Genomic DNA, 22,358 nt, shown 5'->3' with positions numbered 1-22,358 from the left:
TGACAACCTCACTGTTTCGTTGGGACAAAGTACTTTGGTTGTGTTGTGCAGGTTCCACGTTGGCGCCGGAATCCCTGGTGTTGCGCCGCACTACACTCCGTCACCATCAACCTTCAACGTGCTTCTTGGCTCCTACTGGTTCGATAAACCTTGGTTTCTTACTGAGGGAAAACTTGCTGCTGTACACATCATACCTTCCTCTTGGGGTTCCCAACGGATGAGTGCTTTACCGTCACAAGAAAGCTACTACGCCACATCAACTGTGCGCAAGCAGCTCTTTTTCTGGCGCCGTTGCCGGGGAAATCAAGACACGCTGCAAGGGGAGTCTCCACATCGCAATCTCTTTACTTTGTTTTTGTCTTGCTTTATTTTATTTACTTTCTTTGTTTGCTGCACTAAAACAAAACACAAAAAATTTAGTTGCTAGTTTTACTTTATTTACTATCTTGTTTGCTATATTAAAAACACAAAAAAATTAGTTACTTGCATTTACTTTATCTAGTTTGCTTTATTTACTGTTGCTAAAATGAATACTGCTGAGAATACTAAGTTGTGTGACTTCACAACCACAAATAATAATGATTTCTTATGCACACCTATTGCTCCACCCGCTACTACAGCGGAATTCTTTGAAATTAAACCTGCTTTACTGAATCTTGTTATGCGAGAGCAATTTTCTGGTATTAGTTCTGATGATGCTGCTGCCCATCTCAATAATTTTGTTGAACTTTGTGAAATGCAAAAGTATAAAGATGTAGATGGTGATATAATAAAATTAAAATTGTTCCCTTTCTCACTAAGAGGAAGAGCTAAATATTGGTTGCTATCTCTGCCTAAGAATAGTATTGATTCATGGACTAAATGCAAGGATGCTTTTATTGGTAGATATTATCCCCCTGCTAAAATTATATCTTTGAGGAGTAGCATAATGAATTTTAAACAATTAGATACTGAGCATGTTGCACAAGCATGGGAAAGAATGAAATCTTTGGTTAAAAATTGCCCAACTCATGGACTGACTACTTGGATGATCATCCAAACCTTTTATGCAGGACTGAATTTTTCTTCGCGGAACCTATTGGATTCAGCTGCTGGAGGTACCTTTATGTCCATCACTCTTGGTGAAGCAACAAAGCTTCTTGATAATATGATGATTAATTACTCTGAATGGCACACGGAAAGAGCTCCACAAGGTAAGAAGGTAAATTCTGTCGAAGAAACCTCTTCCTTGAGTGATAAGATTGATGCTATTATGTCTATGCTTGTGAATGATAGGACAAATGTTGATCCTAATAATGTTCCATTAGCTTCATTGGTTGCTCAAGAAGAACATGTTGATGAAAACTACATTAAAAATAATAATTTCAACAACAATGCTTACCGGAAAAATTCTAGTAACAACTATAGGCCATATCCTTATAATAATGGCAACGGCTATGGTAATTCTTATGGGAATTCTTACAACAATAATAGGAATACACCCCCTGGACTTGAAGCCATGCTTAAAGAATTTATTAGTACACAAACTGCTTTTAACAAATCTGTTGAAGAAAAGCTTGGGAAAATTGATATACTTGCTTCTAAAGTTGATAGTCTTGCTGTTGATGTTGATCTTTTGAAATTGAAAGTTATGCCTAATAGGGATAATGAAAATAAAATTATTACTACAGCAAATGCCATCCAAGTTAGAATTAATGAGAATATAAGATTAATGGCTGAACTGCATGTTAGGTGGGAAAGAGAAGAAAATGAAAAACTAGCTAAAGAGAATAATGTAGCTAAAGTTTGGACTATTACCACCACTAGTAATGCTAATGCTACACAATTTGCTGCACCTCCTACTAATAATAATAAAAGAATTGGTGTTAGCAATGTTTCCACTTCTAATGCAAAGCGCGAAAAATTACCTGAAACTGCTAAAACTGCTGAAACTGCCTGTGATAAAACTGCTGAATTTTTTTCCAACATTGGGGACAATGATCCCATTGCTTTAGATCATAATGGTTTAGATTTTGATGATTGCCACATCTCTGAAGTTATAAAGTTCTTACAAAAACTTGCTAAGAGTCCTAATGCTAGTGCTATAAATTTGGCTTTCACGAAACATATTACAAATGCTCTCATAAAAGCTAGAGAAGAGAAACTAAATCGCGAAGCTTCTATTCCTAGGAAGCTAGGGGATGGTTGGGAGCCCATCATTAAGATGAAGGTCAATGACTTTGGTTGTAATGCTTTATGTGATCTTGGTGCAAGTATTTCCGTTATGCCTAAGAAAATCTATAATATGCTTGACTTGCCACCATTGAAAAATTGTTATTTGGATGTTAATCTTGCTGATAACTCTACAAAGAAACCTTTGGGGAGAGTTGATAATGTTCGCATTACCGTTAACAATAACCTTGTCCCCGTTGATTTTGTTGTCTTGGATATTGAATGCAATGCATCTTGTCCCATTATATTGGGAAGACCTTTTCTTCGAACTGTTGGTGCTACCATTGATATGAAGGAAGGTAATATTAAATATCAATTTTCTCTCAAGAAAGGTATGGAACACTTCCCTAGAAAGAGAATGAAGTTACCTTTCGATTCTATTATTAGAACAAATTATGATGTTGATGCTTCATCTCTTGATAATACTTGATACACACTTTCTGCGCCTAGCTGAAAGGCGTTAAAGAAAAACGCTTATGGGAGACAACCCATGTTTTTACTACAATATTTTTGCTTTATATTTGAGTCTTGGAAGTTGTTTAATACTGTAGCAACCTCTCCTTATCTTAGTTTTATTGCATTGTTGTGCCAAGTAAAGTCTCTAATAGAAGTAAGATACTAGATTAGGATTACTGCGCAGAAACAGTTTTCTTTGCTGTCACGAATCTGGGTAAAATTCTCTGTAGGTAACTCAGAAAATTATGCCAATTTACGTGAGTGATCCTCAGATATGTACGCAACTTTCATTAGTTTTAAGTTTTCTCATCTGAGCAAGTCTGGTGCCTGTTAAAAATTCATCTTTACGAACTGTTCTGTTTTGACAGATTCTGCCTTTTATTTTGCATTGACTGTTTTGCTATGTTAGATGGATTTTTCGATTCCATTGACTTTCAGTAGCTTTGTGCAATGTCCAGAAGTATAAAGAATGATTGTGTCACCTCTGAATATGTGAATTTTGATTATGCACTAATCCTCTAATGAGTTTGTTTCGAGTTTGGTGTGGAGGAAGTTTTCAAGGATCAAGAGAGGAGGATGATATACACTATGATCAAGGAGAGTGAAAGCTCTAAGCTTGGGGATGCCCCGGTGGTTCACCCCTGCATACATCAAGAAGACTCAAGCGTCTAAGCTTGGGGATGCCCAAGGCATCCCCTTCTTCATCGACAACATTATCAGGTTCCTCCCCTGAAACTATATTTTTATTCCATCACATCTTATGTACTTTACTTGGAGCGTCAGTTTGTTTTTATTTTTTGTTTTGTTTGAATAAAGTTGGATCCTAGCATTCATTGTGTGGGAGAGAGACACGCTCCGCTGTTGCATATGGAAAAATATGTCCTTAGGCTTTACTCATAGTATTCATGGCGAAAGTTTCTTCTTCGTTAAATTGTTATATGGTTGGAATCGGAAAATGATATATGTGGTAATTGGTATAATATCTTGAATAATGTGATACTTGCCAATTGTTGTGCTCATGTTTAAGCTCTTGCATCATATACTTTGCACTTATTAATGAAGAAATACATAGAGCATGCTAAAATCTGATTTGCATGTTTGGTTTCTCTAAGGTCTAGATAATTTCTAGTATTGAGTTTGAACAACAAGGAAGACGGTATAGAGTCTTATAATGTTTACAATATGTCTTTTATGTGAGTTTTGCTGCACCGCTTCATCCTTGTGTTTGTTTCAAATAACTTTGCTAGCCTAAACCTTGTATCGAGAGGGAATACTTCTCATGCATCCAAAATCCTTGAGCCAACCACTATGCCATTTGTGTCCACCATACCTACCTACCACATGATATTTCTCCGCCATTCCAAAGTAAATTGCTTGAGTGCTACCTTTAAAATTTCCATTCTTCACCTTTACAATACATAGCTCATGGGACAAATAGCTTAAAAACTATTGTGGTATTGAATATGTACTTATGCACTTTATCTCTTATTAAGTTGCTTGTTGTGCGATAACCATGTTCCTGGGGACGCCATCAACTATTTCTTTGTTGAATATCATGTGAGTTGCTATGCATGTTCGTCTTGTCTGAAGTAAGGGCGATTTACCACTCATTTAATGGTTAGAGCATGCATATTGTTAGAGAAGAACATTGGGCCGCTAACTAAAGCCATGAATCATGGTGGAAGTTTCAGTTTTGGACATATATCCTCAATCTCATATGAGAACATTAATTGTTGCTACATGCTTATGCATAAAAGAGGAGTCCATTATCTGTTGTCTATGTTGTCCCGGTATGGATGTCTAAGTTGAGAATAACCAAAAGCAAGAAATCCAATGCGAGCTTTCTCCTTAGACCTTTATACAGGCGGCATAGAGGTACCCCTTTGTGACACTTGGTTAAAACATGTGTATTGCAATGATAATCCCGGTAATCCAAGCTAATTAGGACAAGGTGCGGGCACTATTAGTATACTATGCATGAGGCTTGCAACTTGTAGGATATAATTTACATAACTCATATGCTTTATTACTACCGTTGACAAAATTGTTTCTTGTTTTCAAAACCAAAGCTCTAGCACAAATATAGCAATCGATGCTTTCCTCTTTGAAGGACCTTTCTTTTACTTTTATGTTGAGTCAGTTCACCTATTTCTCTCCACCTCAAGAAGCAAACACTTGTGTGAACTGTGCATTGATTCCTACATACTTGCATATTGCACTTGTTATATTACTTTACATCGACAATATCCATGAGATATACATGTTACAAGTTGAAAGCAACCGCTGAAACTTCATCTTCCTTTGTGTTGCTTCAATACCTTTACTTTGAATTATTGCTTTATGAGTTAACTCTTATGCAAGACTTATTGATGCTTGTCTTTAAGTACTATTCATGAAAAGTCTTTGCTTTATGATTCAATTGTTTACTCATGTCATTTACCATTGTTTCAAATCGCTGCATTCATTACATGTGCTTACAATAGTATTGATCAAGATTATGTTGGTAGCATTGTCACTAAGAAATTATCTTTGTTATCGTTTACCTACTCGGGACGAGTAGGAACTAAGCTTGGGGATGCTTGATATGTCTCAAACGTATCTATAATTTCTTATGTTCCATGCTACTTTTATGATGATACTCACATGTTTTATACACATTATATGTCATTATTATGCATTTTCCGGCACTAACCTATTAACGAGATGCCGAAGAGCCAGTTGCTGTTTTCTGCTGTTTTTGGTTTCAGAAATCCTAGTAAGGAAATATTCTCGGAATTGGACGAAATCAAAGCCCACGGTCCTATTTTTGCACGAAGCTTCTAGAAGACCTAGGGGGAGACGAAGTGGGGCCACGGGGCGCCGCCACACTAGGGAGGCGCGGCCCAGGGGGGGCTCGCGCGGCCCTGGCGTGTGGGGCCCCCGTGACTCCTCCGACTCTGCCCTTCCGCCTACTTAAAGCCTCCGTCGCGAAACCCCCAGTACCGAGAGCCACGATACGGAAAACCTTACTGAGACGCCGCCGCCGCCAATCCCATCTCGGGGGATTCAGGAGATCGCCTCCGGCACCCTGCCGGAGAGGGGAATCATCTCCCGGAGGACTCTACACCGCCATGGTCGCCTCCGGATTGATGAGTGAGTAGTTCACCCCTGGACTATGGGTCCATAGCAGTAGCTAGATGGTTGTCTTCTCCCCATTGTGCTATCATTGTCTGATCTTGTGAGCTGCCTAACATGATCAAGATCATCTATCTGTAAAGCTACATGTGCGTTTGTTGGGATCCGATGGATAGAGAATACTATGTTATGTTGATTATCAATCTATTACCTATGTGTTGTTTATGATCTTGCATGCTCTCCGTTGTTAGTAGAGGCTCTGGCCAAGTTTTTGCTAGTAACTCCAAGAGGGAGTATTTATGCTCGATAGTGGGTTCATGCCTCCATTAAATGCAGGACAGGATGATGAAAGTTCTAAGGTTGTGGATGTGCTGTTGCCACTAGGGATAAAACATTGATGCTATGTTCGAGGATATAGTTATTGATTACATTACGCACCATACTTAATGCAATTGTCTGTTGCTTGCAACTTAATACCGGAAGGGGTTCGGATGATAACCTGAAAGTGGACTTTTTAGGCATAGATGCATGCTGGATAGCGGTCTATGTACTTTGTCGTAATGCCCAATTGAATCTCACAATATTCATCATATCATGTATGTGCATTGTCATGCCCTCTCTATTTGTCAATTGCCCAACTGTAATTTGTTCACCCAACATGCTATTTATCTTATGGGAGAGGCACCTCTAGTGAACTGTGGACCCCGGTCCATTCTTTTAATCGAATACAATCTACTGCAATACTTGTTTTACTATTTTCTGCAAACAATCATCATCCACACTATTCATCTAATCCTTTGTTACAGCAAGCCGGTGAGATTGACAACCTCACTGTTTCGTTGGGACAAAGTACTTTGGTTGTGTTGTGCAGGTTCCACGTTGGCGCCGGAATCCCTGGTGTTGCGCCGCACTACACTCCGTCACCATCAACCTTCAACGTGCTTCTTGGCTCCTACTGGTTCGATAAACCTTGGTTTCTTACTGAGGGAAAACTTGCTGCTGTACACATCATACCTTCCTCTTGGGGTTCCCAACGGACGAGTGCTTTACCGTCACAAGGAAGCTACTACACCACATCAACTGTGCGCAAGCAACCCCCGCGGTCTCGTCGACGACTGCGGCGAAGAGGCGGCGCGCGGGAACGCATCTGCTCCCGCAAGCCGGTGCAGGGGCGGCCCCCGGTGGTGGGTCGGCGGTGAAGCCGAAGGCCGTCCGTGCGAGACCGAAGAGTTCGGGTCCGAAAAGGACCAAAGTGAAGGCGGCGACTAGCCGTGGCCCCGCACCTCCCTGCCCATCTCCGCCTACGCCGCCGCCGCCTCCGGAAGCCACCGCGGCCGCCGCCCATCCCGTGCTCGACGATGGCGCAGCAAGGTACACATGAACTTTCCTCCGTTTTTTCCATTGCAAACCCGTACTGAGGCCTCGTCAAATTAGGAACGATTCCACCACGTACATGGAGATGTTGGGGGGAGGTGAACATTAACCCACTCCCGCCATTCGGCAACGAGAACTACTGCGCGGAAGAAGGGGAAGAAGGGGACGAAGGGGACGAGGGGGACGAGGAAGAGGACGACGGTGTGGTGGAGGTCACGGCCGATGGAAATCGGAAAAAGAGGCGGGCCAACAACTACACGGAGGTTGAAGACGCCACCTTGTGCCGAGCTTGGGCCTCCGTGGGGATGGATGCTGTCTCCATCCTGTCGATCGCACCTACCGATCCCTCCAAGGTCGTTGGGACGCGATCAAACCGGCGTGTAGCCGGTGGGCAACAGCAATGGACCAAGTGGTGTCCAATCCTCCTAGCGGCGCAACTGTCGACGAATATGTGAGTGCATATTTCAGAAATTTAATTCTAGTTTTAGCGTCGGCGAGATATTGACGATTTGTTGGTTCCTTTTGCATGTGTAGGATCGCATTGCCGATGCTAGGTACAGAGACATGGTCGGCAGCAAGGGCAAGAGCTTCACCATGTGTCGTTGTTTTGATGTGCTCTGATAACCCACAAGTATAGGGGATCGCAGCAGTTTTCGAGGGTAGTAAAACCCAAATTTATTGATTCGACACAAGGGGAGGTAAAGAATACTTATAAGCCTTAACAACTGAGTTGTCAATTCAGCTGCACCTGGAAAAGCACTAGTAACAGGGGTGATGTGAAAGTAGCAGTAATATGAGAGCAATAGTAACAGTAACACAGCAGCAGTAATAGTAACACAGAGGTAATGGCACCAGAAGATAGTTGATACTACTTCCAGTGACATGTAGAACGAGTATATGATGATGAAAGATGGACCGGGGTTCCCAGCGATCTACACTAGTGGTAACTCTCCAATAACAAGTGACAAGTGTTGGGTGAACAAATTACAGTTGGGCAATTGATAGGATTGATAAAGCATTAAGAAAGAACATCAATTCATTAATCATGTAGGCATGTTTTCCATATATAGTCGTACGTGCTCGCAATGAGAAACTTGCACAACATCTATTGTCCTACCAGCCGGTGGCAGCCGGGCCTCAAGGGAAACTACTGGATATTAAGGTACTCCTTTTAATAGAGTACCGGAGCAAAGCATTAACACTCCGTGAAAACATGTGTCCCTCACATCACCACCATCCCCTCCGGTTGTCCCGATTTCTGTCACTTCGGGGCCTTTGGTTCCGGACAGTGACATGTGCATACAACTTGTAGATACAATCTAAGCAATAAGTATAGAGCTCAAATCTAAGATCATGCCACTCGGGCCCTAGTGACAAGCATTAAGCATAACAAGATTGCAGCAACAATAACTTCACAAACTTTATAGATAGACTAATCATAATGTATCATCCATCGGATCCCAACAAACACAACACCGATTACATCAGATGAATCTCAATCATGTAAGGCAGCTCATGAGATCATTGTATTGAAGTACATGGGGGAGAGAATACCAACTAGCTACAGCTAGAACCCGTAGTCCATGGGGAACTACTCACGGAGCATGATGGAGGCGATGGCGTTGATGGAGATGGCTTCCGGGGGCACTTCCCCGTCCCGACAGGGTGCCGGAACAGAGAGTTCTGTCCCCCGAATTGGAGTTTTGCGATGGCGGCGGCGCCCCTGGAGTCTTTCTGGAGTTTCGTCAATTGGTACTGCGTTTTTAGGTCGAAAGGGGTTTTATAGGCGAAGAGGCGGCGCAAGGGGGCACCTGAGGGCGCCTCACCATAGGCTGGCGCGGGCCCAGGCTAGGCCGCGCCGCCTTATGGTGTGGTGGCCCTCTGGCCCCTCTCCGACTCTTCTTCGGTGTTCTGGAGCCTTCCGGGAAAAATAGGAGGTTTGGCGTTGATTTCGTCCAATTCCGAGAATATTGCCCGAACAGCCTTTCTGGAACCAAAAACAGCAGAAAACAGGAACTGGCACTGTGGCATCTTGTTAATAGGTTAGTTCCGTAAAATGCATAAAAACATTATAAAGTGCAAGCAAAACATGTAAGTATTGTCATAAAACAAGCATGGAACATCAGAAATTATGGATACGTTGGAGACGTATCAGCATCCCCAAGCTTAGTTCCTGCTCGTCCCGAGCAGGTAAACGATAAAAAGAATAATTTCTGTAGTGACATGCTACTTACATAACCTTGATCATACTATTACAAAGCATATGAAATGAATGAAGTGACTCAAGGCAATGATCTATAGTTGCTAACAAATAGATAACATATAGCAAAACTTTTCATAAAGAGTACTTTCAAGACAAGCATCAAAAGTCTTGTACGAGAGTTAACTCATAAAGCAATAAATTCAGAGTAAAGGCATCGAAGCAACACAAAGGAAGATATAAGTTTCAGCAGTTGCTTTCAACTTTCAACATGCATATCTCATGGATAATTGTCAACATAAAGTAATATAATGAATGCAAATAAGCAAGTATGTAAGAATCAATGCACGGTTGACACAAGTGTTTGCTTCTAAGATGGAAGGAAGTAGGTAAACTGACTCAACATAAAGTAAAAGAAAGGCCCTTCGCAGAGGGAAGCAGGGATTAAATCATGTGCTAGAGCTTTTTAAGTTTTTGAAATCATATAGAGAGCATAAAAGTAAAGTTTTGAGAGGTGTTTGTTGTTGTCAACGAATGGTAGTGGGCACTCTAACCCCCTTGCTAAACAGACTTTCAAAGAGCGGCTCCCATGAAGGACGTTATCTCTACCAGCAAGGTAGATCATCCCTCTTCTCTTTTGTTTACACATGTACTTTAGTTTTATTTATGGTTGACACTCCTCCCAACCTTTGCTTACACAAGCCATGGCTAACCGAATCCTCGGGTGCCTTCCAACAATCTCATACCATGGAGGAGTGTCTATTTGCAAAATTAAGTTGCTTACTGATGAATCAGAGCAAAACATGTGAAGAGAATTATTAATGAAGTTAATTAATTGGGGGCTGGGAACCCCGCGCCAGCTCTTTTTGCAAAATTATTGGATAAGCGGATGAAGCCACTAGTCCATTGGTGAAAGCTGCCCAACAAGATTGAAAGATAAAACACCACATACTTCCTCATGAGCTATAAAACATTGACACAAATAAGAGATAGTAAATTTTGAATTGTTTAAAGGTAGCACATGAAGTATTTACTTGGAATGGCAGGAAATACCACATAGTAGGTAGGTATGGTGGACACAAATGGCATAGTGGTTGGCTCAAGGATTTTGGATGCATGAGAAGTATTCCCTCTCGATACAAGGCTTAGGCTAGCAAGGCTATTTGAAGCAAACACAAGTATAAACCGGTACAGCAAAACTTACATAAGAACATATTGCAAGCATTATAATACTCTACACTGTCTTCCTTGTTGCTCAAACACTTTTACTAGAAAATATCTAGACCTTAAGAGAGACCAATCATGCAAACCAATTTCAACAAGCTATACGGTAGTTCTCCACTAATAGGTTTAAACTACATGAAAAAACTTTAATCATGATCTACTTGAGAGCTCAAAACAATTGCCAAGTGTCAAATTATCCAAGACATTATGAGGCATTTTCTGTTTCCAACCAAATATCAATAAGTATTGTAGCTTCCAACTTTTATCATTGAACATTAAAAGTAAAACGAAGAACAAGCGTTCATATGAAAAAGCGGAGCGTGTCTCTCTCCCACACAAGGATTGCTAGGATCCGAATTTATTCAAACACAAACAAACGAAAATAAACACACAGACGCTCCAAGTAAAACACATATGATGTGACCGAATAAAAATATAGTTTCAATAGAAGAAACCTGATAAGTTGATGAAGAAGGGGATGCCTTGGGCATCCCCAAGCTTAGACGCTTGAGTCTTCTTGAAATATGCAGGGATGAACCACGGGGGCATCCTCAAGCTTAGACTTTTCACTCTTCTTGATCATACTAGATGACCTGTTGCGCTATCGCGCAAACGATGGAATTAAATCAGAATTTAAACCATAAGCTTTGGCTTATTTTAACACCGGAGGCTCGGAGTGGAGCTATGCTCTTCCCGCCATCGCTGCCACCGTAGTGGTAAAGGGAGGGCATTTGGTTGGGTGGCCATCCAGGATGAGTTATAATAGCATCCGACGGTGTGCGCTTGAGAAAATGTCCTCGATGGCCCTTCCATCCTCCTTTGGCTACTCCCTTTTGCTCCGATGCAACAGCTCCTTCCGCCCCACCTACATCCTCCTCTTCCTCCTCCAACCCCTTGGACACACTCATCAGTAACGCTGCAACCATTCTCAGTCAAATTTTGGTTATTATACAACAATTTAAGACCTCTATCAATTGATGGTAACTATTATAAATATATTGTGACCATTATAAATATATTCCAGAATCTAAGTGGTGAAATTTGTATGAACATTTTGCAGATTTTAGCTAAGGTCCAATAACATTGTAGTACAACATTATGTACAAACTCATGGGGCGCAAGTATGTGATACAAAGTTGAATTTATTGCATGAAAACTCCTATTTACATCACAAATTACTATCAAATATCTCACACGAGGCAGGAGGCATGTGGCAAAACCAGGTTGGAATTTCAACCAAATAAGTTTTATCCTCAATTTAGTACTCATACAAAGCTTAAATGTATTCATGTTTTGGCTCTTTTTGATAGGTTGACCGATGCCATGCTTGGGTAATAAAAATGTTTAAGATAATTGTCCATCCGGTAGAATTTAGTAGCATAATCAACACCTTATCTTCTAAGGTCTTGAAGAAATAGAATATTTTTTGAAACGAATAGAACCGTTATATATAAAAATTTATTGTATAATGCAGAGAATCAAAGTAATAATAATTATTAATCCTGGAATCAATGATAAAAATATTGATGGCTACTATTTCTAATTTCTTCAGCATCAAATTAATTGCCATCTAAACATCCTAAAGCAAACTCAAATTAAAAGCACCGCATTAAACGAAGTGTATAATTGCAAAGCATAGATGCAAAGCACACCGTCGCGCCCCAGTACAAAGACAGCCAGAATTAAAGCCATGTGTTCTTTGAGTAAGAAATAAAACACAAAGGCACTGACAGTAAATAGATAACTAATACTCCAGGTTGATTAGAAAGTAATGAATTGCAATACACTGGCATACAACACAAAGGATAGAATTAAAAGGTAGCACCATAGTAAATAGCTCATATTACAATAATATGTTTCATTCTACTCTTTTTCTGAATATTACATGTATGCTGCATTGTTTGAGGAAGACAACTGGCGACAGTAGAAGCATTTAACAAATAACACTTGCACCATGTTTAACAAATACTCTGATAGTGTCTAAGCTAAATAGCTAATATAACTGGGGAGCTAAAGTACATATAAATAAGGCAAATGGATTAAACCAAAAAAACAGGATTTTGGCATTCGAAATCCAAACCACCCAGGTCTCCGATAAGGTAGCCCCGTCCAAACCTGCTCTGTCACCAACTCCCAGCTGCTGCCATATTAGAGCGGAGCAGCGGGTTCAAGCCCTATGGCTTTGATAGAGAAGATGGAACACCAAAACTGCAAAAAGAAAAGGTAGAACTACACATTATTGGTTGTCAACATATTTGTATCTAGAAGGTAGCACCATTTTTTTTCATCTTAGCCGAAGGCTAACACAGTAATATTATTTCCTATATGATAGTATAATTCCAGATAGACCCACATTTATATTTTGTTTTGTCAGGTTTACCTAATTTTCAACTGTACCTTTAATTTAACCAATTTTATTCTTTTGAGACTTACTATTGAGGTATTCTAGAACACTCAAATTCAGAATATCGTTGGTTCTAGCAATGTCAAATTTCCCATTAGAATGGAGGATCTTGCACACTCTGCATGGTGCTTTCTGATGTGTCAATCTACAACTTCCACCTATTAAACTTTTGTGGGCCTGCTATATCAAGTTTTCAACATAATATAGAGTGGTTCGAACACAATGGTAACTTCTAATCTCAAATGAGTTTCGGCTGTCGGGGGTCATGGAAACACAAACCTGATCCTTTAAAACGTATAAGCTTCAGTGTTCCTTCCTAGTCCTGGAACCCAACAATCAGCAGCAGCCTTTGCTCTTGTTACCTGAAACATAATACAATATCTTCAGACTTTTTATTGAAAGGATGGCAATCCATTGATTTTACGGTTGTATAGGTAGAATATCATGTATAGTGTCCTCTATAATTTTCCACAGAAAGTCAAATCTGAGATAGATGAATCCAGTGGATCCAGCTTTGATATTTTTCACGTAAAGGTGGACTTTATTTTCTTATCTGTCCTGTTTCACATCTCTTAATGAGGATATATATGTATGGCTAACAACAATCACTGCGATCAGAGAATATGTATACATCATAAATGCAACCCCCAACCTCCGTTCCTTAATATAAGATGTTTTGGAATGCTAAATAAGCATGCCAAAACGTCTTATATTAGGAAACAGAGGACGGGTAAATTATTCTTGTAAATATTTTGAATTCTTATAAATAATGTGGTCTGAGTGGGGCAAACATCATTTTGAAGGTAATAATCATTTATTTGCTCTGAACATAAAAAATGGAAGGTTGAGGAGCAAAGCATGGGGAAATGACAAGTTGTCCAAACAATAATAGTAAATCAAATAACCGAAACTACAGGCAAGTACCAGAAAAAGGAATAGCAATACATTAAAATCACACATATACGCAATTATTCAGAGCTAATTTCTAAAGCTGAAGCAAAGAAGCACACTGCTTACATCATACTGCTAACTAAGCTATCCATGAATCAAACGATCATAGTTTTCTTAAGAAAGTATCTAGAACTACCTGCTTGGAATTTTAAATAGACTTTCATTGCTATGTTTGAAACAATAATTAACATACAGATGGCTAGTAATATCTTTATTTTTATCATCACAAGTTAATTCACTTATCACTTTAATCTATGGGTTTTCAAAGTTTTACCATCATTGGATAGAAGAAGTTTTAAACCCAAAAAAGTATTTAAGGAATAAAGAGAGGAGACGGTGGGTAGTACTGCCAATTTTTAAGTGCACGTCTACTTTGCAGAGCTAAATACTGAAAGAGGTAAATAGGTTGATGAGGAAGAGATGCAGAGTGCGTGATTGCAGCACAAGTGCAGGGAGGAGCATTTGCATATGGGAGCAGATTTGACTAAACTTACCTAACGTCCCATAATAGCATATCAGTTAAGCTAAAAAAGAGCATGTAGATTGACTGACCAATGACAACACGAGCTCGTACCTGCTGCCGATCGCTCGGCGGCCACCGTCGTCCATCAGCTGAGGCCACCGGCATGCACTCACTGCCGTCCTGGCTGAAAATAGAAAAGAATTCTCTTATTTATATTTCAGTAATACACACTATTTATAGAGTAAATACAAACTTGTTCGAAAGATTCCATTAACCTTTTTCACTTTACTTGCACAATATGAATGAGCATGGGAGATATTAACAAATGAAGCTTGTATGCCCACGCTAATAGGGTATTATTTTTCGCAGTACCAATAGGGGTATTATAAATTGAAATCTAAATACTTCCATGACAATACGGTACAAAATATAGCAGGTTGCACGGTACAACAAACTGAATTATAACAGTAATGCCTTGCTTTTAGCCATGCTCATGTCTGTCTTGGTAATGCTACTCCTTTTCTGAGAGCGTTGTAAAGCTACTCCGTGCATAGCACAAACCATTGTCAGTTTTTATACTGACGATGAAAATCTGGGACTAAGCACACATATTATTTAGATCCCATAAACCCATGAGAAGAAAACGGGAAAAAATGGTTGTTCATGATAGACCTATACACATGCAAATAAAACAATACCTAAAGTATCGGCTCTCTGAATCCCTGAAACCCTGAATGTCAGTCCCTGTGCTGATATTCAGAAGCAAAGCGCTAAAACGACATCAAATTTGAATATGCGACCACAACCTGCATATTTAGACGTGTAAAAAAACAAGCATAAGAGGCTATAAGCACCTATATAGTCAAATAAGAAAAATCTAAATACAAACATAATGAAAAACAATATTGCAGGGTGAATATATGCAAAGGATACATAATCAATACGAAATCTATGTTGAATGACATAAAATAACTGCCCGAAAAATAAAGACATACGAAACCCATTCCTTCTTTGAGTACAAAAAAATAGTTGCAATCATATGAATATTCAGATAGCCAACTACGCCATAGCAATGTCATCCGTATTGACCTGGGAGGTATGTGGGCATCGAGAAAAATTGTTGCGCCTTGGGCCACAGGCCGCAGTGCCCCTCCATGACATGGTGCCATACACCCGATCAGGTCCCTGGTCGACGCAACGCTCTCTCCATTCGGTGCGATTTTTCAGCCAGTTGCGAGGCACTTGTTGCCCTCTATTTTCTCAACATTTCTCTCTGATTGTGCATTTATTAGTGTTGCAGGTGGAATTTATCTACATGACCAGCAAATATAAGAGAATCAAGAGAATAGAAATGGTGCCTAATATAACACTTCATGGAGCTAAAAAAAACTCGACAAAGAACCAGAACCAGAATCGGTAACCTGTCAAGGAGCAAAAATCATGCTACCTTTTACAGTGTTCTAAAGTAAATAAAATTTATAGGCATCAAGAAAATAAATCTCACTTTGAGCAACGCTTTAAAACAAACATCTGGTGGTCAAACCTGGACCCATCCGCCAACCTCTATTCATCTATGCTTAATTCATCTGAACAGAAGACATTACATCTTATGAAAAAACAAATCACTTACTCAGACGCTGGTGACCGCTCAGCTGCGCCCGTGACCCACGCTCGCTTCCACGGCACCAGCGCTCAATTCACGCCTCCACCTAGCTCGCTCCCGCTAGGTACTCCTTCTGGGCCGTCATATCATTGCAACATTAGGCTTTAAGATGTTTCAAACAATGATGGCTAAAGCACTCAAGAATGGAATGCAGATGAGAACCAGAACCTCCGAACTACGCATTAACCATGCTTTAATATAGCGAATCTGCAAAGTATCTGATGCCTAGTACAGATTTTGCAGGAAGTAGTATTCATTCATTCACATATGGGAACAAAAAATTACCACCTTCAGAATTTTGTTGCCTTTGTCTTGACAAGCACACATATGTACAAATGAGCCAAGCATGAATAATCTTTAGGATGAACCAACACGGATCAAAATGTTATTGGAGAAGCTGATGTACCTTCACTAACCCAACTCTCCCAAAATTAACTTTTTTTGCGAGAAACTCCCAAAATTAACTAACCAGCAGATTCAGTTCACTCAATGCACATAAAACATGTCTGCCCACTTGCTTGGTAACAATAATCAGCAAGAATCATGTTCAATTATTGCACCAATAGTTGGCAACCCCATAGGATGACTAAAAAAGGGAAGCATGTATTCTTCAAAGATTTTTTTGGGTAAATTTAAGTTTTAAACCAAAGAGGTGCCTAGAGATCTCTATGTACCTATAGCAAACACGGTCATCTTCCTTAGTTGCATGAACAAATTAATTGAGGAATGGGTGAGATTTTAGCACCTGCTCTATTATTATGCCTTGACAGGACATATCAAAGTAATTCGTGGTTTCGATCAAAGTATATTCCTTTTTGTATTCCTACCCCCACAACTACACTGGCTAGCCATGCATCAGGACCATCCCCCACGCCCACGGTCTGGTACAAACATCATTTGAAGCTCTCACATAATTCATAAAAATGACATGGCATCAAACTAAACATTTGCGGTTACTAACAAAAACATCTATGTCCAGTATCTGCATAGGTTAATATGTCATTACATTAAACAGAGCTAACAAGTTCATTTCCCATCAGTTGTAGGCGTCCCAGATTTACCAAAAGAAATCTACCACATAAATTCATCACAAAAATTAGGAGGTATCTAAAAAGTTAATCACATGACAGGAGACTCGGTTTTTTACCTACATAATTCGACCATGGCAGACCATGGCACGAGAAATAAAGGAATGAGGTGCAGAGGAGAAATTCAGAGGAGGAAAGGAGGAAAACACGAAGAAAAGAAAGAGAAATGCAACGCGGCCAAGCTAAGAAGGAAACGAACATGATGGTACCGGCAACTCACCACAGAGGCCATTATGTTCAATTTGGCACAATCGATATAATGGATAATGTTTTTGTTAATTTGTTCTACTGAACGCAATACATCCTGCTATGCACGCATATCATTCGCTTGCCGGCGCGTTTATTATTTACGTCCCGAGGTAGTATATATTTTTCCTAATTTCAATCAGAACAACAAGCTGAATGAAGGAAAAGAGTAGCGCCAACTATTAACCAACCAAAAGGGGATTGAAGGCCTCAAATCAGAATAAAACAGAGGGACTGAAGCACACAATGCAACCAAAAATATACTGACAGGCAAGCAAAATTTACTGAGAATAGGGTTGCTCTTTTAACTGCCCACAAAAGCTGGATGACATAATCTTTAGTTAGGCCTGAGCAAAAAATGGGGTTGTTTCTTACCTACCCCTGTCAGGCACATACCAAAAGAATGTTAAACTCAGAGCATATTCAAAATCTACAGTGCTTTATAAACTCAATAAAACAATAAGCATAAATAGGAAACAGTGATCTCCATAGTGCAAAGCTGACTGAAGGCATGTGAATCATTAACGAATATGTTCAATGGATGTGGGAATCATTCAATGGATGGCTTGTTAAGATGCAGAGACACTATTTGATTCCATTAAAAAACTCAAATCAAGCGGGTGAAGGGCCAAAAAAGGTGTGAGATAACCCACCATATATCACAAAAAATTTATATCATTGTTACTGGCCCATATACAAGTGCTGTTGCCACTGGCCATTTAGAAGCAAATAGCTCACACCTCAAAGGAAAAGCAAATATATTAGAGAACTGAAATTAGAGACACAAGGCAATGGAAATCACCATCTACAAACCTTTGCACGATGGCCAATTTAACAGTTAGTGCCTCACAAAAGTAAATCCAAACATCAAGTAGTACCATAGTTGAACATCTTTAATTCTAAGTTCTAGTCATCTTTCTGTCCACAACACAACTCTGATTTGACATATTTTAATATTAAACAAACTGTAAAGTTTGAGTTGGAATTGGGCCACAATTATCTAGCATACATTAGTAAACAAAGGGGATATTTCATGGCCCATGTATACTACTCAACCTTTTAGCTTTTTGTAGATTCAATAATTTTGATCCATACCTAGTCTATTTTTAGTGTGTAGATTCAATCATTTTTGTCCGTATATAGTCCACATTGAAATGTCTAAACAGTCTAATATTAATGAACATGGGGAGTATTTATTTATGTATCAAAAATACTCAAACTTGATAGTTCTCCCATAAGAAAACATGTGGAGGAAAAAATAACAAATACATCATGAAGCAAAGCTAATATGTAAGAACCAGAAGTGCATTGAATGTACCTGGTGCTTTGGGCCACGATGGCCAACAGCTTGCAGCAAATTCTTCTACCTAGACCAAGACAGATCCTGTTGTGAATTCCGTTCTTTTATTTATTTATTCCATCTGCAAAAGGCATGAAAGATCACAAACTTATAGAAAGAAAGCGAGCTTGTCTGTTAGGGGGATGCATGTTTTTCAGCATAGAGGAAAGGAACGTCAATCAGCTGTTGCCGCTTGTGTTCTACCGAATCTACACAAAGTTGGCCTGAATGGAGGTACGAAGTAGAAAACAGAAACCAAAATATATCAGTCTTCATCAGGATGCACCTCTTTCCACCTAAGTGAGGCGTGCCTGAAGCCTTCCGCTTGGGCTCGTACCTAATTAATCCACTCCTGCAAGACATGTCCAACTGATGATGAAAAAATTCTGAGCAGATTCATATTGCACAAATTAACTATTAACCATACCATCTGCCTGCAGATTTAACTAAGTCAGTGCTTTAACTAATCCAAACTTCCTGATTAATTGCCATTTACAGTGCACACGTGATCTTAGCTGAACAAGTCGCAAAAGAGCAGACAACTTGAGCCAAAATGAACAGGGCAAATCGTGAGAAAAATAGGAGATGGATCGTAGATTACCTATCAAGCACCCCATGTTCCCATCCGTTGCTCCTCTCCATCGCTTCAGAAGCGGCAACACGTGCAGCAGGACACATGGATAGCAATGTTTCTGTCTCCTGGGCACCCAACCTGTATCAGCCTTCATCAGCAATTAGGAAGTAGGGAAGGAAGAAGAAACAAGGGCTCAACGGGAGATATGCAACCAACATGGGTAAGGGATGAGAGGGCGTGGGGGTCGCCGCCTCCCTTGTCCTCGCCATCTGCTGCGCCCGCGTGGTGGTCGTGGCCTTCAGTCTCCACCCCCATCTTCCCCTGCTTGGCCTCTCGTCCGCTGCGGCCTGCGGGTGATGGGAGAGGCGCTGCCAGGTGAGCAGCCAGCTCCTGCTGCGCCTCCTCCGAAACGCAGCAGCCGGCTGTGGCGACGCGCCGCCGCCCTCCGCCTTGCCGACTCCACCGGCGCGCCGCCAACTTCCTCCTGCAACGCCTCCTCTCGCCGTCCATCGAGAAGTTGAGAAGTTGAGAATCCAAATTTATTCATGAATGTGTGCACTAAATAATGGTACTGTATTGGGATCGGGATTTGAGAAGATTTATCGAGCCAGTAGAATTGGTACCATGAATGGCATCTCCCAAACAGCAGCCTCCCCTCCTAATATTCAGAAAATGAAGGTAACCAATTATTTCTCCTCAGATATCATATAGAAAATCAACGGAAAACTATGGATCCACATAAATCATATGAATTAGAACACGTTTGTTGTCTCTCAGTTGCACAAAGCCTAGCCTACCAATAGCATAGGCAATGGAGTGAGAGAGGGGGAGGCATTGAAAGGGGCCCTCGTGCGAAGGGGAAGTGGCAGAGATGGAGGCACTTACCGAGCCCCGAGAGGAAACGACCGACGCGGCTCTGACCGCCAAGCCGCCGCGTCGATGCCTCGGCAGGCACCACCGTCCACCACCTGAGGCCGCACCATCGTCCTCTGCGGCCACCATCCGCTGCACCAACCCGTGGGCCCCCCTCCTGTCGTGTGCGAGCTCCTCCCGCTGCTGCTTTGATTTGGAGAGCCTGGAGCGCCATGGAGGAAGAGAGATGGCAGGGATGGGAGAGGAAGAGGCAGATGGACGAGAGAGAATAGGAGGAGGCGCCCGCCGCCCCTTGAGCTCCATTGGGGAAGAGGAGATCCGCCCAGCGCCGGCCCGTCTCTGGCCGCGCCCGGCGCCACCGGTCGCCGCCGCCACCGCCGCCTCCGGTCGTCGCGGATCCGCCCTGCGTCGGCCCGTCTCTGGCCGCGCTCGGTGCCTCCGGTCGCTGCGGCCATCCTTCTTGATCTCGCCGCACGCCGGTGCAGCGGGGTGACGGACGGCGCTTCTTCCGAGGAGGAGAGGCGGCGGCACGGGTTGGGAGAGGAGGTGGGGATTGGGGGACGGGAGAGGAGGTGGGGATTGGGGGAGGAGAGACTGGCCCGTCTAGGTTTTCACTGCCCCAAACGAGAAGGGTGACATGAACGAGCCTGTGTGGCTGCCTATGACCGGCAGGCCCCGCACATATAAGGTCCCGTTTGTCATGGACTCGACGGGACAAGCAAAAGGTGATTAAAAAATTACTACATCCGACGGCTGTGGTGAAAAGCGGGATTGGAATTTACTGTAGCTGGTGAAACCGATGGACAAGATTGTTTTGCCCCTCTCAGGTGGCCTGGATGGCCGGGTACTCTAGCATCATTTATAGGAGAAATATCATCCTCCTCTCTTGACCCTTGAAAACTTCCTTCACACCAAACTTCTCATAAACTTCATTAGAGGGGTTAGTACATAATCAAAAACTCACATGTTCAGAGATGACACAATCACTCTTAACACTTCTGGACATTGCTCAAAGCTACTGGAAGGTAATGGAACAAAGATATCCACCCAACACAGCGAAAGAAGCAATGCGAAATAAAAGGCAGAATCTGTCAAAACAGAACAGTCCGTAAAGACGAATTTTTAATAAATACTTCCGTTACTCAAATCAGAAAACTCAAAACTAATGAAAGTTGCGTACATATCTGAGGAACACGCACGTAAATTGGCATATTTTTCTGAGTTACCTACAGAGAAAACAGCCCAGATTCGTGACAGATAGAAATCTATTTCTGCGCAGAAATCCAAATCTAGTATCAACCTTCGATTAGAGGCTTCACTTGGCACAACAAAACACAAAACTAAGATAAGGAGAGGTTACTACAGTAGTAAACAACTTCCAAGACACAAATATAAAACAAAGTACTGTAGCAAAATAACACATGGGTTATCTCCCAAGAAGTTCTTTCTTTACAGCCATTAAGATGGGCTCAGCAGTTTTAATGATGCACTCGCAAGAAACAAGAGTAGAGGTAAAAGAGAGCATCAAAAAGCAAATCCAAAACACATTTAAGTCTAACCCACTTCCTATGCATAGGAATCTTGTACACAAATAAATTCATGAAGAACAAAGTGACAAGCATAAGAAGATAAAACAAGAGTAACCTCAAAATTTTAAGCATATAGAGAGGTGTTTTAGTACCATGCAAATTTCTACAACCATATTTTCCTCTCTCATAATAATTTTCAGTAGCTTCATGAATAAACTCAACAATATAACTATCACATGCAGCATAATTTTCATGATTTCCAAACACATAATTTTTATCGAGCTCAAATATAGTAAGATCAAAACTTCCAAACTCACTTTTATCAATAATATAACAAGGTGATCGATCAATCTCAAGAGATATGGGACTCTTAAATAAAGTCAATACTTTTCCAATCCCATTTTCATTAGTAGTATAATTAATATTATCAAGTAACATAGGACCATCATCTAGAGCTTTATCATAAACATTTGCCAAGCAAAATTCTTTAGTACCATGCATTTCAACATCAGGCACAAACAAAGCATTATCATAAGATTTATCAAAGTTGCATGGATTATCATATATAACAGTAGCATAATTATTCTCACAAGTTTTTCTTATAGGAAATATTTCAAGAGAATCCACAGGAACATAACATTCAACCTCT

At 40.9% G+C, this 22,358-nt stretch overlaps 1 protein-coding gene across 13 annotated transcripts; it reads right to left on the bottom strand.

Moving 5' to 3' along the window:
• Positions 1–12,371: 12,371 nt before the first annotated feature.
• LOC127293055 (uncharacterized) lies at positions 12,372–20,987 on the bottom strand. Of its 13 annotated transcripts, none has more exons than XR_011742594.1 (12): positions 19,524–20,974; positions 19,335–19,445; positions 19,161–19,248; positions 19,020–19,085; positions 18,713–18,815; positions 18,048–18,134; positions 16,028–16,133; positions 15,487–15,708; positions 15,096–15,203; positions 14,509–14,581; positions 13,263–13,345; positions 12,372–12,787 (listed from the first exon to the last, which is right to left on the bottom strand). XR_011742594.1 is itself a non-coding variant. In XM_071818674.1 (10 exons), the coding sequence occupies exons 1-4, from the start codon at positions 19,815–19,817 to the stop codon at positions 18,803–18,805; spliced, it is 471 nt and encodes a 156-aa protein (XP_071674775.1). In that variant the 5' UTR covers positions 19,818–20,987; the 3' UTR covers positions 12,372–12,787; positions 13,263–13,345; positions 14,509–14,581; positions 15,096–15,203; positions 15,487–15,708; positions 16,028–18,134; positions 18,713–18,802. The 13 variants fall into 13 exon arrangements, 4 of the variants coding, with proteins under 4 accessions (XP_071674775.1, XP_071674776.1, XP_071674774.1 ...); XR_011742596.1 differs by having other exon boundaries at positions 16,028–16,130; XR_007845562.2 differs by lacking the exon at positions 18,048–18,134 and having other exon boundaries at positions 19,524–19,965; positions 20,193–20,974.
• Positions 20,988–22,358: the final 1,371 nt, after the last annotated feature.

This window comes from Lolium perenne, chromosome 4 (assembly GCF_019359855.2).
Source record: "Lolium perenne isolate Kyuss_39 chromosome 4, Kyuss_2.0, whole genome shotgun sequence".
NCBI classification, from domain to species: Eukaryota; Viridiplantae; Streptophyta; class Magnoliopsida; order Poales; family Poaceae; genus Lolium; species Lolium perenne.
Note: the sequence above shows the minus strand (reverse complement) of the source record. Positions and strands in the feature narration are given on the sequence as shown.